This window comes from Balaenoptera musculus, chromosome 20 (assembly GCF_009873245.2).
Source record: "Balaenoptera musculus isolate JJ_BM4_2016_0621 chromosome 20, mBalMus1.pri.v3, whole genome shotgun sequence".
NCBI classification, from domain to species: Eukaryota; Metazoa; Chordata; class Mammalia; order Artiodactyla; family Balaenopteridae; genus Balaenoptera; species Balaenoptera musculus.
Genome location: NC_045804.1, coordinates 35,726,110 through 35,741,898, shown reverse-complemented (window position 1 = coordinate 35,741,898; position 15,789 = coordinate 35,726,110). Strand labels below are relative to the sequence as shown.

Below are 15,789 nucleotides of genomic sequence, written 5' to 3'. Positions count from 1 at the left end.
AGAGAACAAACGTATGGACACCAAGGGGGGAAAGCCGCGGCGGGTGGTGGGGATGATGGTGTGATGAATTGGGTGATTGGAATTGACATGTATACACTGATGTGTATAAAATTGATGACTAATAAGAACCTGCTGTATAAAAAAATAAAATAAAATTCAAAAAAACACAGAAATTTAAGTATTAAATAATAAAAGCACAATTTTACCTTTTAATTCTCCATGACCAATCCTTCCTAGACGGCCAATTACAACTCTCCACGGCAATGAACTCATTTGTACAAGTCCTAAGCACCACTCCCAAAGTTTCTGTAGACCAAATCTTCTAGCAGATCCTTTTTTCCGACGAGCCCTGTTGTATGGAATAGAGTCATAAATATTTCTAAAATTCCTATGATGACATTTCAAAAGAGCTCAAATTTGTGAAAAACTGGTCCCCTCATTTTAATGCTTGATATTTTTTACACAAGTCCTAAGCAAGAATATATATAAAATCACAGGTTTGGCATGATAGTTTGTAGTTTGTGTAATACATATTAAAATATATACTGAAAATTAAAAATTGTCCAAGAACCACCAAAATTCACCAGAAACACTGCTCTATACCAGAGATTGGCACACTTTTTCTTTAAAGGGCCAACATTTTAAGCTTTGCAGGCCATCAAGATTCTTCTGCAACAATTCAACCTGCTGCAGCATGAAAGCAGCCATGGACAATAATTAAACAAATGAGTGTGGCCAGATTTGGCCTATGGACTGGAGTTTGAAAACCCTTGCTTCATACTTTATTCTTTTTTTTAAATAAATTTATTTATTTATTTTTATTTATTTTTGGCTGTGTTGGGTCTTCGTTGCTGTGCACGGGCTTTCTTTAGTTGCGGCGAGCGGGGGCTACTCTTCATTGCGGCACGCGGGCTTCTCATTGTGGTGGCTTCTCTTGTTGCGGAGCACGGGCTCTAGGCGCACGGGCTCAGTAGTTGTGGTGCACGGGCTTAGTTGCTCCGCGGCATGTGGGATCTTCCCAGACCAGGGCTCAAACCCATGTCCCCTGCATTGGCAGGCAGATTCTTAACCACTGCGCCACCAGGGAAGTCCCTTGCTTCATACTTTAAATTGAAGAATATCGAACAAAAACCTCCCACACTTCCCAGAACAAACAATGCTGTGTTTTCTGCATGCACGTCCTTTATTAGGCAAGTACATAACATTAAGTGCTCTGTGGCTGAGCAACAGTAGCTACCATTTATTGAGGACTTACTACGTACCAAGCAGTATGTCCAATCAATTTACATGTAATACCTCATTTCATCCTAACAACCCTATAAGGCAGATAAAATTATCCTCCTAATTTTACAGAGAAGTAAGCTACAGCTCAGTTGGATAAAGTAGTTTTGTCAAGATCCCACAGCCAATAAGTGGCAGGACTGGGATTTGAACCCAGATCTCTAAGACTCTAGAGTTGGACCTCTTAACCATCATCTCACTTCTACTTTCAGTAAAATGGCAATACACTATTTTTTTATTGGGAAGGTGGTATTATTCTTTCTCTATTCTCTTTCTCATCCTTCACAGATTAATGTTTCTATATTCTGTTTCTTCAGTGCCACTATAACCAAATAATCACTAAGTTTTTTTGCACATAACCAATTTCTGAACTTAAAAGAACAGAACATTTAGATAATAAAGAAGAAAATAAAGAACAGAACCAAATCTGAAAATTAAAGTTACTTCATGGATTTTTCAGGTTCTCTTAGGCAGTGTTCACTAGCCTTGAAATACGTTATTAGAAGTGTCTATTAAGTGATAATTCAATATGAGGCTCATCTTTTGTGACCTATTAGTTACAGTCTTCATGAATAACTGGTCATGATACCTAACTACTATCAAGAAGAATTCTAAGAAGAAGGCCACCATTTTCAGAAGACACTCCAACATTTAAACGGGAAAATTTTTAGTAAAGAAAGTTAACTCAGTTTATTAGGGACTATATCTTAGATGGTATATGAGAAAAGTAAATGTTCTAGGATGCCTTAATGGATTTTAATTTGCAGATGGCTTTCTAGTTCCATGTTTCAAAATTTGTTAGGCTAAAATCATTACCTCAAGGTTTATTACACAGAATATAGGGGCTTTAACCTCTTTTGTCTATGTAACCGAGATAATCAAAATTATTTTAGAGTCCGTTAAATTATACAATATAAATATTCACTACAAAAGAAATGAAAAGCACCCACAATCCCAAGACTTAGTATTTTAATATATATACCTTCCAAACCATTTTCTATTCATTAAAAATGAAACATAATGTGTGTGTATGAATTTTTTTTCATGGGATGATACAATGATACATTTAAGGAAATAAAAGTACCTATTTGGGACATCGATGTTAATGATACAAGTTTCTAAAAGTTCTCCATACAGATCTGTGCAAGATGCAAGAATCCATCTTTGATCATGTGATAAACAGTAGCCCACGAAAAGAACATTGTATTTCTGTCCAGCTTCTCCAAATGTTTCTCCTAGCTCTGTCTGTTTATCCTTCACTGGAGCCAGAATAAAAGGAGGTGTATAAAGTCGAATACACTCTGGTCTCTGTAAAGTAAAAAATTAAGTTACTATGGTACTATACAATCACAGAAAAATCTTTTATTGAAAATAAAGACAGGGACTTCTCTGGTGGCACAGTGGTTAAGAATCCGCCTGCCAATGCAGGGGACATGTGTTTGAGCCCTGGTCCGGGAAGATCCCACATGCCACGGAGCAACTAAGCCCGTGAGCCACAACTACTGAGCCTGCACTCTACAGCCCGTGAGCCACAACTACTGAGCCTGCATGCCACAACTGCTGAAGCCCATGGGCCTAGAGCCCGTGCACTGCAACAAGAGGAGCCACCGCAATGAGAAGCCCGCGCACTGCAACGAAGAGTAGCCCCCACTCGCCGCAACTAGGGAAAGCCCACGTGCAGCAACGAAGACCCAACGCAGCCAAAAATAAATAAATTAATTTAAAACAACAAAAAAAAGAAAGATATAGTATATCTACCCATTATAACTGGAAAATGAGAGCTAATCAAAGACTTGCACTTAGTTTTGCATAAAATCATAAAATGTAGTCATTCAATAACTTTGGTAATGGAAAACATACTTACATCAGGACTTTTAAGAGCAGTTTCCATGGCTAAACCTGGACCAAAACCAGTCAATGTTTTCACATTGGTTGATGTTGGAAGTGGTCTCCGACACTGGGTAAAGGCCGAAAAAGCCAGGGATTTTAAATGCTGGGTATAGATTTGTCTATCTTCATGCTTCACAGGTTGCAACAGGTACTGACAGGGAACAATCTAAGAATTACAGGCAAATATTACAAATGTTAAACTTTCCACAAGAGAATAAAAAGAACAGTGAGTCTAAAACTCTAAACATTTTATTAGAAAATTTAAACAAAACCTAATTAAAATGATAATCTAAAGAATGATATTTTCTTATCTATTATATAGATTTTTAATGAATACTCAATTTTATTAATGAGCTATGTAAAAATCTTTAAACATTTCTACCTAACAGTTATACTGATCAATACTGCCATTGACTGCCATAGTCCTGTTGTAGTCTACAAAGAATAATTCAAATCCTCTGCATACAACTTAATACGGTTAATTTCTCTCTACTTCTAGTTTGTAACCTCTTATTTAGAACTCTAGCTTATATAAGTCCATTCTTTTCCTATTTAAGCTTATGGATTTAAAAATTATAAAAGTAACACGGGAGAGATATTTAACATACTTAATGTGGTCTTTTTATTCTCTATTCTTACTGTTGTATGATTGCAAGTTTATCTTTTATAAACTAAGATTTCTATTATAATACCATTTATAGTAAAGTCAATATAATAGAACCTGGCTTTTAGAAAATCAATGTGGATACAGAATAGTAAATTTGAAACTTCTATCAACATCAACCGTTTTAAATAAATTTAACTTGTAACATTTATCATTCTCACCTGTACAGAAACAGTGCTCTTAACATGAGGAGGAAGAGTCTGTACCATTTCTAGAAAACATCGAAGTAACCCCAAAGTCCATACATTAGAAGAATTAGTGCTCTCATCTTTGTTTTCATATGTAAAAGGATCAATTATATAAACAACAATTGCAGGTGGATAAGTGATTGCATGTGAATCACCATCTGTGGGGATGCCCACTTTGTCCCGATCCATTGTGCTAAAATTTGAAGTAGAAATAAGACAGTTAGGGGAAAAGTTCTACTGTACCTTCTCGGAATAGCATCAAAGCAGGTTCTTAATACCCTTTCCCCTTTTTTGGGGGGGGGGGGGGGCGTGTGGTGTTGAGAGCCTCTCTAAAAATGAGGGACATCTTTCTCTCCAAAGAGAGCCATAAAAAGTTCACAATTTGATGGTGTACAAAGACCTTTCGCATTACGAGGTCTTGCATTAAAAAGAAGAAACAGAATTCTTAAAACCACAGAGCATCAGAAACGTCAGAGAGCTTAGTGCTTAAGTGATAAAACTGAGACAAAGATAAGTTAAATGAGCTGCCCAAGATCACAAGGCTGGCTAGAAGCAGAGCTAGACCAAAAAGAAACCAATTCTCCAGACTTAGTCAATGTTCTATTACATTTTTAGAATATACATATTCATTTCATACTTCATAGCTTCAATGGTGATTAAGCTTCATTCTTTGATGGTGATATGATTTTTTAAAACTCCAAATCTATTTAGATGTTCAAAATGGAAGATCTAGCTGGGTAATTAAGAGTTCGCTTTTAATCACATACAAGTATAACTTTGGGCCAAACTGCATCCGGGTAGCTGAAAGATATAACCAAGCTCAGGCTAACTTAACCTATAAATCGAAGGGAATACCTTCTTCATAAAAGGAATAAAGAGAGCTGTCATCATCATTGTTGTCATTATAAATAACTTAAGTGGAAGCATTTTGTTAAGAGCATAATATACATTATATCCTTTTGCTCCCACTCTACAGGTAAGTAAACATGCTCAAAAACGTTAGGTAACTTTCCTAAAGTGACATAGCCAGTAAATGACAGATTCAAATCCTGGTACAACTCTTATGCCTCTGAACAGGGTCATTCAATAGTGACTTCTAAATCACTGGAGTGATTTGCATAGGCAAATGTACTTGACAGTTATGTCACAGAACAGACTCAAACATCACAGGATAGTTAGACTAAATGGTTTTCAAGGTCTTCATTCCCACCCTGAGATTCTATGATAAAGACTTTATAAAGAGTCTTCATTATAATTTTATAGGTAAAATATTCGACATTATAAAAACTAAAATTTCAAGGATAAGACCAAAGGCTCTTTATGTTATTTGGACAAGAAGAAGCATATATTTATATTTCTGCAAAGGTCAGTATATTTAAATATACCTTTCAGACACATCAGGATGTGGCTGAGTGGGAATCGAAGACGACTCTCCAGAAATCCCAGCTGTTTGTAGAGCTGATGGCGGTTGCCCTCCTAGCTGGCCATTCTGAACTGTACTCGCTTGCGTAGACATGGATCCCGCAACGCTACTGTTCATACTGCCAAAGGGTGGAAATGAAGGTAGTTTATTTGATGACATTCCACTATTCAAGTTGGAGGATGATGAAGATGAAGCTGAGGTTGTGGTCAAAGTTGAGTTAGCTGTGGCAACTGAAGAAGACATGGCAACACCTGAAGTCATTGTCACAGTGCTGCTTGCTGTAGATGCTAGGGTGGCAGATGGAGTATTAGCATTTCCAGTACTTGTCATCTGAGGTGGAGTAATCAAAGGCTGACTTGTAGGGGCAACTAAATTTGGCTGGGAAAGTAGAGAGCTGTCCAATGGCTGGGAAGCAAGGTAAGGACCTAAAGACAATAAAAACAGGATATTTAATTCTTTATTTCACTGATTGGTTCTTTATTTAATCTACTATCTAAATAATAATTTCTAGTTTATACTCTCTTGGTGATTACCCTCCCCCTAATTTGCCTGCTAACAGTGTAGCAAACACTAGCTTTCTATTTCCCCTACAAAGTGAAAAAAAATTTTAAATGGAATTGAAAAGTAAACCAGTTTATACAAAATAGTTTCCATGAAATATAATAAAATTCTATTTTGTAGGCATAATTAATTAAATAAAAATAACAGTATCTAGCAAATTTTCATTAAACCATTCAACAAGTTCCTAGGTCACAAGTTGAATAGTGACTATACTTGGGAGCTAATTAAATATAAAATGGAGGAATGTTATGGGGTTCAAATTATAGGAATGTCTAATGAGGTTCAATGTTTTGGTTCTGTGTCTCTTTGGATTAAGTCTAAAGTAAGTCCATTGATATTTAATTCAAGGGTGTTAAAAGCAAGTCTTCAATAGCTGTCATTTTCTTAATTCCAACAAAGAACTGTCTCTCTGTGTTGCAGAGGGAACTACAAGTTGTTTTACCTATCTTAACCATTAACAAATCAAAAATCTTAATTTTAATAAACTTAAATAAAAACACAAATCTTCCTACTTGATGGGTTCCCTATTGTAGTGATCAACAAACTTTTTCTGTAAAGGATCAGACAGTAAATATTTTTGCCTTTCCAAGTTACACAGTCTCTGTCACAACGACTCAGCTCTGATCTTGTAGCATAAAAGAAGCCATAGACATCTGTAAGTAAATGAGCATGGCTGTGCTGCATTTAAATATTATTTACAAAAAGCTGGTGGGCTGGGTCATACTTTGCTAAAATGACCTTATACAGTAAATACAAATTCAATACCTAGGTCATATCTGCAGACTTGCGCATAAAGCTTGAGTTTAGAAAATGCTTCACTGTTACCATCAGCTGCCTGAGAAAACCATTCTGCTACCAACTTTTCTGATAGTTTCTTTGATGCAGTAGATCCAACTCTCATGATCCCATCCGTCAATAGTCGAGAAATAGGTCTATGTTGACCCAATCGACACGACTACAAATACAGACACAGAAATCAGAATTAGTGAGTTTGCTATAGTTTTTTAGTTCATATCATAAAATAAAGGATTTAAGCTATTTAAAAATAAGCTTTATCATTTATAATTAACATTTGTAATAAAAATATCAAGGTGAAATGGTGCCACAGGTCTTTTTACTTTTCTACATTAGAAATCCATTGAATTTCTATCAAAATTAAAATATCTTCAATGAAATAAAACACCTAGATAATAATGGCACTAGAACCACATAGTTTGAATAACGAAAACTTGCAGAATACAGAAACAACTGAGCATGAATATGCAGTCATTTTAAGTTGTACATCCATCCCAATTCATGTATATAAATGCATTATCCAGCTCTCCCTCCAATTCTGCAAGCCACTAATGTTTGTTTCAGGAAGCCCAGTCTCAAACAGGTTTGCAACACTGGATTAAGAAAGTTTAGACAAAGGATTTCTTTACTGTAAGACTTTCAAAGGCTTTAATAATCTAACATGTATAGTGAATCTCTAAAAGGTAAATAGATACACAATGTCTCCCCAAACCTATCTAACTATGGAACTTTTTTCTGGGAAGATTTTGCAGGACTAGTGTTCTAAATGACACTCTTTGGAAATATTTACTTTTACAAAACACACTACAGATATCTTGCAATTAAAGTTAAGTAGAACATTAATGAGGAGCTAAACCAGCACAAACTAACGATTCAGATTGTAAAAGAAACTAAATTTTAAGACTAGATTTCCAAGCATTTGTGGGAAAAGGGAGATACCGTTGGCCCTTCGTATCCTTGGGTTCTGCATCCACAGATTCAACCAACCATGGATCAAAAATATTCAAAAAAAAAAAAAATCCAGAAAGTTCCAAAAAGCAAAACTTGAATTTGCCATGTCTGCCACTATTTACATAGCATTAGGTATGTAATGCTATGTAAATATCATCTATAAGTAATCTAGAGATGATTTAAAGTATAAGGGAGATGTGTATAGATTATATACAAACCCTATGCCATTTTATATAACACTGAGAATCCATAAATTTTGGTGTCTGCAAGGGGTCCTAGAACCAACACCCTGAGGATATTCAGGGACGACTATAAAATGAAGTTAAGACTTTATGTTCCAGGGTACTTAAAAGTTATAATCATTGTACTCAATGATGGATACAACATGAGAATTATAACTTAAAAGATCAGCCAAGAATTTCAGAAATAAAATGGATCTTAGAGAGGCCTATCATAGCTTTATTTTACATATGAGGAAAGTAAGGCCTAGTGTCTAAACCTGAGGTCCTAGAGAATCAAGACTAGAATTTTTATAAATGTAATTTTTTCCTGGCCATTTACAATGCTACCCTTTGTTTCAGAAAAAGATTATCTTAAATGGGACATACATGCTCTCAACGGTTTTCCCCCAGTACGGCAATTTCCACAGTGACCCATGGCGCACACATCTAACAAAGGGTCTGGGTCAAAGCTGTAAAGAATGTATGTAACTGGTTTGTATGAGAACTAAACATCTAGTCTGACATTGTTATTATTCTTTACCAATCAGCTGAAATATCCAGTATATTTTATATATAAACATACAAATCATAAGGTAGTTTTAAAACGACACCTCTTTTTAAGCACCTACCTCATATATTGCAGTAAGATCTCTAAAAAAGCTTTTGGCTCCATTTAACAAGGCTTCATTTTCTGGACATAGTACAACATAGGCTATATCTCTTTGAGATCCATAGGGTTCCAGCATAAGTCTCTCCCAATAAGGGAGAGCAAATGGAGAAAGCACCAGAAAATCAAAATCATAACCCAACAAAAACGTGGGGATTGGCAGTGGTTCTGGGGATTCATCAGTTCCTAAATAAGAAAAGACATATTTTAAGAAAAGATTAAAAAGAAGAACATTTATTTTTATATATTATTTTTAGAATATTTTAAAATTTTATATATTTTTGGCTATGTCAGGTCTTAGTTGCGACATACAGGATCTTCATTGCGGGTTCTTTCGTTGCAGAGCGTGGGCTCAGTAGTTGTGGTGCGCAGGCTTAGCTGCCCCTCGGCATGTGGGATCTTACTTAGTTCCCCAACCAGGGATTGAACCCGTGTCCTCTGCATTGGAAGGCAGATTCTTTACCACTGGACCACCAGGGAAGTCCCAAGAGGAACATTTAAATGCCAAGAGTTAGTGTAGTCATTATTATTAGTAAAAATATTTAATTAAAGACAAAAATACCTAAAAGCCAGTGATTGAGACTTTCACAGTTAGGAATTTGCTAAATGATCTTTTATAAAATATGTGACTTATACCTTCACTTAAATGTAAAAAAATTAATTAGAATGAAAAACTTATTAGTACAAAAGAAAATATGGGAGGGTTTTTAAAAAAATTATATTAGTTTCAGGTGTACAACATAGTGTTTTGATATTTTTATACATTATGAAATAATGACCACAATAAGACCAGTTTCCATCCGTCACCATACAAAGTTGTTATAACATTACTGACTACATTCCCCATGTGTACATGACATCCCCATGATTTATTTATTTTATAGTTGGAAGTCTGTACCTCTTAATCACCTTCACTTATATCGTCATCATTTTATTTTGAATAAACTCAGACTGGGGAAAGCCTTTTTAAGCATAATGTAAAACCTGTCCATTTAAAAACTGATTAATCTGACAACATAAATTTTAAATTTTGGCATGAAAAAACACTATAAACAAAGCCAAACAATAAATTGGAAAAAAGATTTGCAATGCGTATAACAAAAGGTTAATTTCCTTACCACAGAAAGCGGACCTATAAATCCATAAGAAAATGATCAACATCCTAACAGAAAAACAGGTAAAGGATATGAACAAAGTCCACAGAAACAGAAATACCTCTTATATATAAAAAGATGCTCAATCTCATTAAGAGCAAGGAATTTAAAATAATTAATAGCAAACAATTATAACATTTACTATGTGCTAGGTAATGTTCAAAGATCTTTACATGTATTCACTCATTTAATACCCACAAAAACCATGAAGCAGATACTAATATCAACCTTATTTTAGAGATGAGAAAGCACGAATAGAGACGTTAAACATGTCCAGTATCACATAAGAAGTGGCGGAGGTGGGATTTAGAATCTAGGAAATCTACTCTCAAAGTCTGTACTAGTCTACCTCTCAAACTATAATGAAACAAACCAGTTTCTCCCATCTACTCAGCACCCTACTGGCAAGGGTTTGGGGAAACAAGCATTTTATTGGTGGGAGTTTAAACCACTATCAGAGAGAGTAATTTGGCAATATATATATTTTTAAATATACACATGCTTTAAGCCAGGGATTGTGTGCATTCTAGAATAGTTGTAATGATAATGATGCAAACAATGTATAAGTCCATAAACAGTAGACTGGTAAAATAACATATGTAAAGAACAATAAAATATATGCAGCCATTTAAAAAAAAAACAAAAAAACAAAAGCTCATATGTACTGAACAGTAAGGTGTAGAACTCTGTGTGTGTCTTCTATTTTGGTTTCAAAAAGAACGTAAAAATACTATAACAATAAATGCTGGAGAGGGTGTGGAGAAGAGGGAACCCTCCTACATCGTTGGTGGGCATGTAAATTGGTGCAACCACTATGGAGAACAGTATGGAGGTTCCTTAAACAGAACTACCATATGATCCAGCAATCCCACTCCTGGGCATATATCTGGAGAAAACCATAATCTGGAAGGATACATGCACCCCAATGTTCATTGCAGCACTATTCACAATAGTCAAGACATGGAAGCAACCTAAATGTCCATCGACAAAGGAATGGATAAAGAAGATGCAGCACGTATGTACAATGGAATATTACTCAGCCATTAAAAAAAGAATGAAATAATGCCATTTGAAGCAACATGGATGGACCTAGAGATTATCATACTAAGTAAGTCAGAGAAAGACAAATATATGATATCGCTCATATGTGGAATCCAATTAAAAAAAAACATGCAAATGAACTTATTCACAAAACAGAAACAGACTTACAGATATAGAAAACAAACTTATGGTTACCAAAGGGGAAATGTGGCGGGGAGGGATAAATCAGGAGCTTGGGATGAACATACACACACACACTACTAATATGTAAGATAGACAGACAACAAGGACCTACTGTATAGCACAGGAAACCCTACTCAATATTCTGTGATGATCTATATGAGAAAAGAAACTAAAAAGGAATGAATATATGTATATGTATAACTGAATCACTTTGCTGTACACCTGAAACTAACACAACATTGTAAATCAACTATACTCCAATAAAATTGAAATATTTTTTAAAAAGTAGAAAAAATATATATATAAAAATACTATAATTAAACTGCATTTTCCACTGAATATCAAGTTTTTTTAAATAAAATTTAAATTATTTAGCCATTAATAAAAGGGTGGAAAAGGAAAATAGGAGCAAATCATCTACTACTTCTGTACATAATGCATTCTAAAACCATGCAAAAAAAGTCAAGGTCTTCAGTATTAAAAACTATTATTCCAAATATATTTTAAAAGTTCCAATTACATCCCACCTTTCAGAGACACTCATTTTTGTTTTTTTGGGGTTTTTAAAAATTTTATTTATTTTTGGCTGTGTTGGGTCTTCGTTGCTCAGCGTGGGTTTTCTCTAGTTGCGGCGAGTGGGGGCTACTCTTCGTTGCGTGCACAGGCTTCTCATTGCAGTGGCTTCTCTTGTTGCGTAGCACAGGCTCTAGGTGCGTGGGCTTCAGTAGTTGCAGCACTCAGGCTCAGCAGTTGTGGCTCGTGGGCTCTAGAGCACAGGCTCAGTAGTTGTGGCGCACGGGCTTAGTTGCTCCGTGGCATGTGGGATCTTCCCGGACCAGAGATCAAACTTGTGGCCCCTGCGTTGGCAGGTGGATTCTTAACCACTGCACCACCAGGGAAGTCCCCAATCTTTTTTGGTTTTTTTTTCCCCAGAGATAATCTTCAACAGATAGTTCAAGCATTTTGAATATACCTTCCATTACAGCTGACCATAAATCTACTGTCTACCATACTGAGAGTACTCATTTGCTACTCTTGTCACAACTGGCAAATTTCTGTCTTTGTTCTTTTTTTTTTTAAATGAAGACCTTGGGGCCTTTTATCACTAGTATTACCCTCTCTTTTTTACCCCATTTTTCATTCAATTTTGTAAAACAGTAACTTACAAGAAAAGTAGTGTTTCAGTCTTTATTTGGCAGTATGATTCTTTCTTCACATAAAATCTTACTGGTCAGTAAAATATGTAAAAACAAGCTGTTCTTTCTGAAGTGGGATTGGAGAACCCAGTAAAGTGAATGTTGAAAACGTTCAAAGTAAGGAAGGCTAAGATTGACCACACCGGCCTTAAGTCAAGCATATGCCACCAAAATATTTAAAGATAAATGTGCTTATTAAAGCTGGGCAAAGAAACTGAGAAATGATATAAAATAAGTCAATACACATTACTATAAATTACTTACCATAAGAGCCTCGGCCAGCCATTTTATGAAATTGTTGCCAAGTGAGAGGACCTTGAACCCCCCAAGGCCTTACTGTTCTTTTTTTCTGAATAGCATCCTGAAGAACTGGCTGAAGAGATAGAAGCATTCGAAGTATATCTTGTGAGCACTGCATACTCACATCTACAACCATTTAAAAAAAAAAAAAAAGAATAAGAATTGCTATTGTCAACACAAAAATTTTTATGATAACAAGAAATACATCTAGGGAAGTTTAGCTCTTCATCACCAAGATTAAGCATCTGCTTGTGTAGAGAACTATAGTAAGTTCTATCTAAAATGATCTGTGGAAATGGTTTTTCTAGGTATTTAAAACCAAGAAGAGACAATAAAAAAGTTACTGTAACTCATCTTCATAAAAAGTCATTCATTAGCTCATTGATCAATTTATAAATTAATCAAATAAATTTCTTCCTTTTTGCATTTATTTTGGTTGTTTTATCTATTCATTCATTTATTTATTTAGACTGTGCAGCTCGGCACGCAGGATCTTAGTTCCCCTACCAGGGATCAAACCCATGCCCCCTGCAGTGGAAGTGCAGAGTCTTAACCACTGGATCGCCAGGGAAGTCCCTATTTTGGTTGTTTTTGGTGCTTATAGGTATCTTACTACAAAGAACTTTGCCTCACACAGAAATGAGTTATAAATTATGTACCTTAATTACCACCACTTTGGTAAAATGACCAGATGGACAAGACTGGTTACAATGATTAAAGCTTAATTTGTGAAAAATAGTAGACTGTAACAACTCTGAAGTATACAACTTGTACAGTAACAGATAAACTTGTTCACACTGCTAAAAAGTGTTGTAATATCCGAAGATATTTTATAAGCCTAGACGTAATAGATTTACAGATTATCAAATTATTATGACCTACATTTCTGACCAACTATCAGTATGGATATGGAGGGTGTTGCTCTTAAATGTCAAATGGTTTTTTAAAAAAACCATGAAATATTACTGATATAAGTAATCTGTCCCTCCATTGTGGTTCAGCTGTATCATTAAACCTGTTTGAGCACTCTGTTATGTTAAATCATTCAACTTTAATTCATTATTATTATTGCCTAACTTATTTCTTGTTTTAATTCCCTATATCTAAATAGTGTATAGAATCAGAAGTAATTTAATTTCAGATATATTGCTTAATAACTATTATGTTTAAATAAACTATTATATACATAATAGAATACTAGTCATTAAAAGTGATAACAAAGCTATTTGAAATGGACTAATGACTAATACACTAATAAATAAAAAAACAGGTTTTAAAACTATCTATGGAAGATAATTTTACACAAATAGAACTATGTGTATTCATATGTGACTATTTACATAAACTCTAGAAAAAGCTGTCATTGGCTAAGGTTATTTATCATAATCAAATGGGGAACTTTTAAAAAACATATACACAGAGCTTACCCTGAGAAATTCTGATCTGAGTGAAGCTCAGGAAACTACAGTTTGATTTTAATTCAGAGAGATTCCCACAGATACTCTTTCATTCTTTAAAAATATATATTTAATGAAGACCTACTATGGGTCAGGAGTTATGCTAGCTGCTGGGAATACTGTGTAAATAAATTCTTATTCATGTCTTCAGGGATCTTACAATCTTGTGGAGGAGAATGCATGAAAAATAATATAATTGTATATTATGACAAATGCCAGGTCTCTATGCTGAGATCTGGTGGAAAGCAATGGTTTTTAGAATATATAATGATTTTTAAGAGTGATCATGAAGGACAGACATATAGATCAATAGAAGTAAACATCCAGAAATAAAACTTCACATTTACGGTGAACTGATTTTTGACAAAGGTGCCAAGACAATTTAATGGGGAAAGATAATCTTTTCAACAAATGGTTCTAGGACAATTGGATATCCACATGCAAAGGAATGAATTTGGACCCCCTTCCTTATGTTATATACAAAAATTAATTCAGAATGGATTATAGAGCTAAATATAAGTGCTAAAACTATAAAACTCTTAGAAAAAAACATAGAAGTAAACCTTCATGACTTAGGATTAGGTAAAGCCTTTTTAGATATGAAACCAAAAGTACAAACAACAAAATAGAATAATACACTGAACTTCATCAAAATTAAAAACTTTTCTGCTTCAAATGATACCATCAAGAAAGTGAAAAGACAACCCAGAGACAGGAGAAAATATGTGCAAATCATAATCTGATAAGGAACTTGTATCCAGAAGATATAAAGAACACTTACAACTCAATAATGAAAAGACAAAACACCTAATTTAAAAATGGGCAAAGTATCTGAAAAAACATTTCTCCAAAGAAGAAAGAGAAATGGGCAATAAGCACATGAAAAGATGCTCAACTTCATTAGTCATTAGGGAAATGCAAATCAAAACCACAATGAGATAATACTTTACAACCCAATAAGATTATAATAATAATAAAACACACAAGGACAAGTGTTAATTAGGATATTGAAAAAGTGGAACCCTCACACATTGCTGATAGGAAAGTAAAATGGTGCAGCTGCTTTAGAAAATAGTCTTGCAGTTCCTCAAAAGGTAAAACAGAGTTATCAAGTCCACCCAAGAGTAATAAAAACGTACGTTTACACAAAAACTGGTACATATATGTTCACAGTACCATTATTCATATCAGCCAAAGAGTGGAAACAATCCAAATGTCCATGAACAGATGAATGGGTAAATAAAATGTGGGATGCTCATAAATGGAATATTATTTGGCAATAAAAACGAGTGAAGTACTAACACATGCTACAACATGGATAAATCTTGAAAACATTATGCTAAGACAAAGAAGTCAGTCACAAAAGACCATATAGGATATGATTTTATTTATATGAAATGTATAAAAGAGGCAAATCTATAGAGACAGAAAGTAGACTGGTGGTTGCCTAGTGCTGGGAGGGAGTGGTTGGAGGAAAATGGGGAGTGATTGCTAATAAACATGGGATTCCTTTTGTGGATGATGAAAATGTTCTAAAATTGACTGTGGTGATGCCTACACAACTCTGTGAATACTAAAAACCATTCAATTGTACACTTTAAATGAACTGTATGGTATGTCAATAAAGTTGCTTAAAAATGAGTGATCATGGCGTGGTGTAATGATGGGGATGGGCAAAAACTGGGGGCAATTTTTACTTCTACTTTTCTGTATTGTTTAGATTCCTAACTTTCTTTTCAGCAAGTATGTATTTTTTATAATTGGAACAAAGCTTTTTCTGTCTTGAGAAAAATAAACATTACCACTAAATTATACAA

The 15,789-nt window shown here is 34.7% G+C and overlaps 1 protein-coding gene across 1 annotated transcript in view; it reads right to left on the bottom strand.

Annotated features, from left to right (window-relative positions):
* MED13 (mediator complex subunit 13) overlaps window positions 1-15,789 on the bottom strand; it is a 93,197-nt gene that overhangs the window by 14,238 nt on the left and 63,170 nt on the right. Inside the window, exons 17-24 of the mRNA XM_036835246.1 lie at window positions 12,480-12,641; window positions 8,604-8,827; window positions 6,773-6,962; window positions 5,409-5,871; window positions 3,997-4,216; window positions 3,146-3,337; window positions 2,366-2,589; window positions 207-349 (exon numbers count right to left, since the gene is read on the bottom strand). Of these exons, the coding sequence (XP_036691141.1) occupies window positions 207-349; window positions 2,366-2,589; window positions 3,146-3,337; window positions 3,997-4,216; window positions 5,409-5,871; window positions 6,773-6,962; window positions 8,604-8,827; window positions 12,480-12,641 (1,818 nt within the window). The remainder of the gene's footprint in view (window positions 1-206; window positions 350-2,365; window positions 2,590-3,145; window positions 3,338-3,996; window positions 4,217-5,408; window positions 5,872-6,772; window positions 6,963-8,603; window positions 8,828-12,479; window positions 12,642-15,789) is intronic.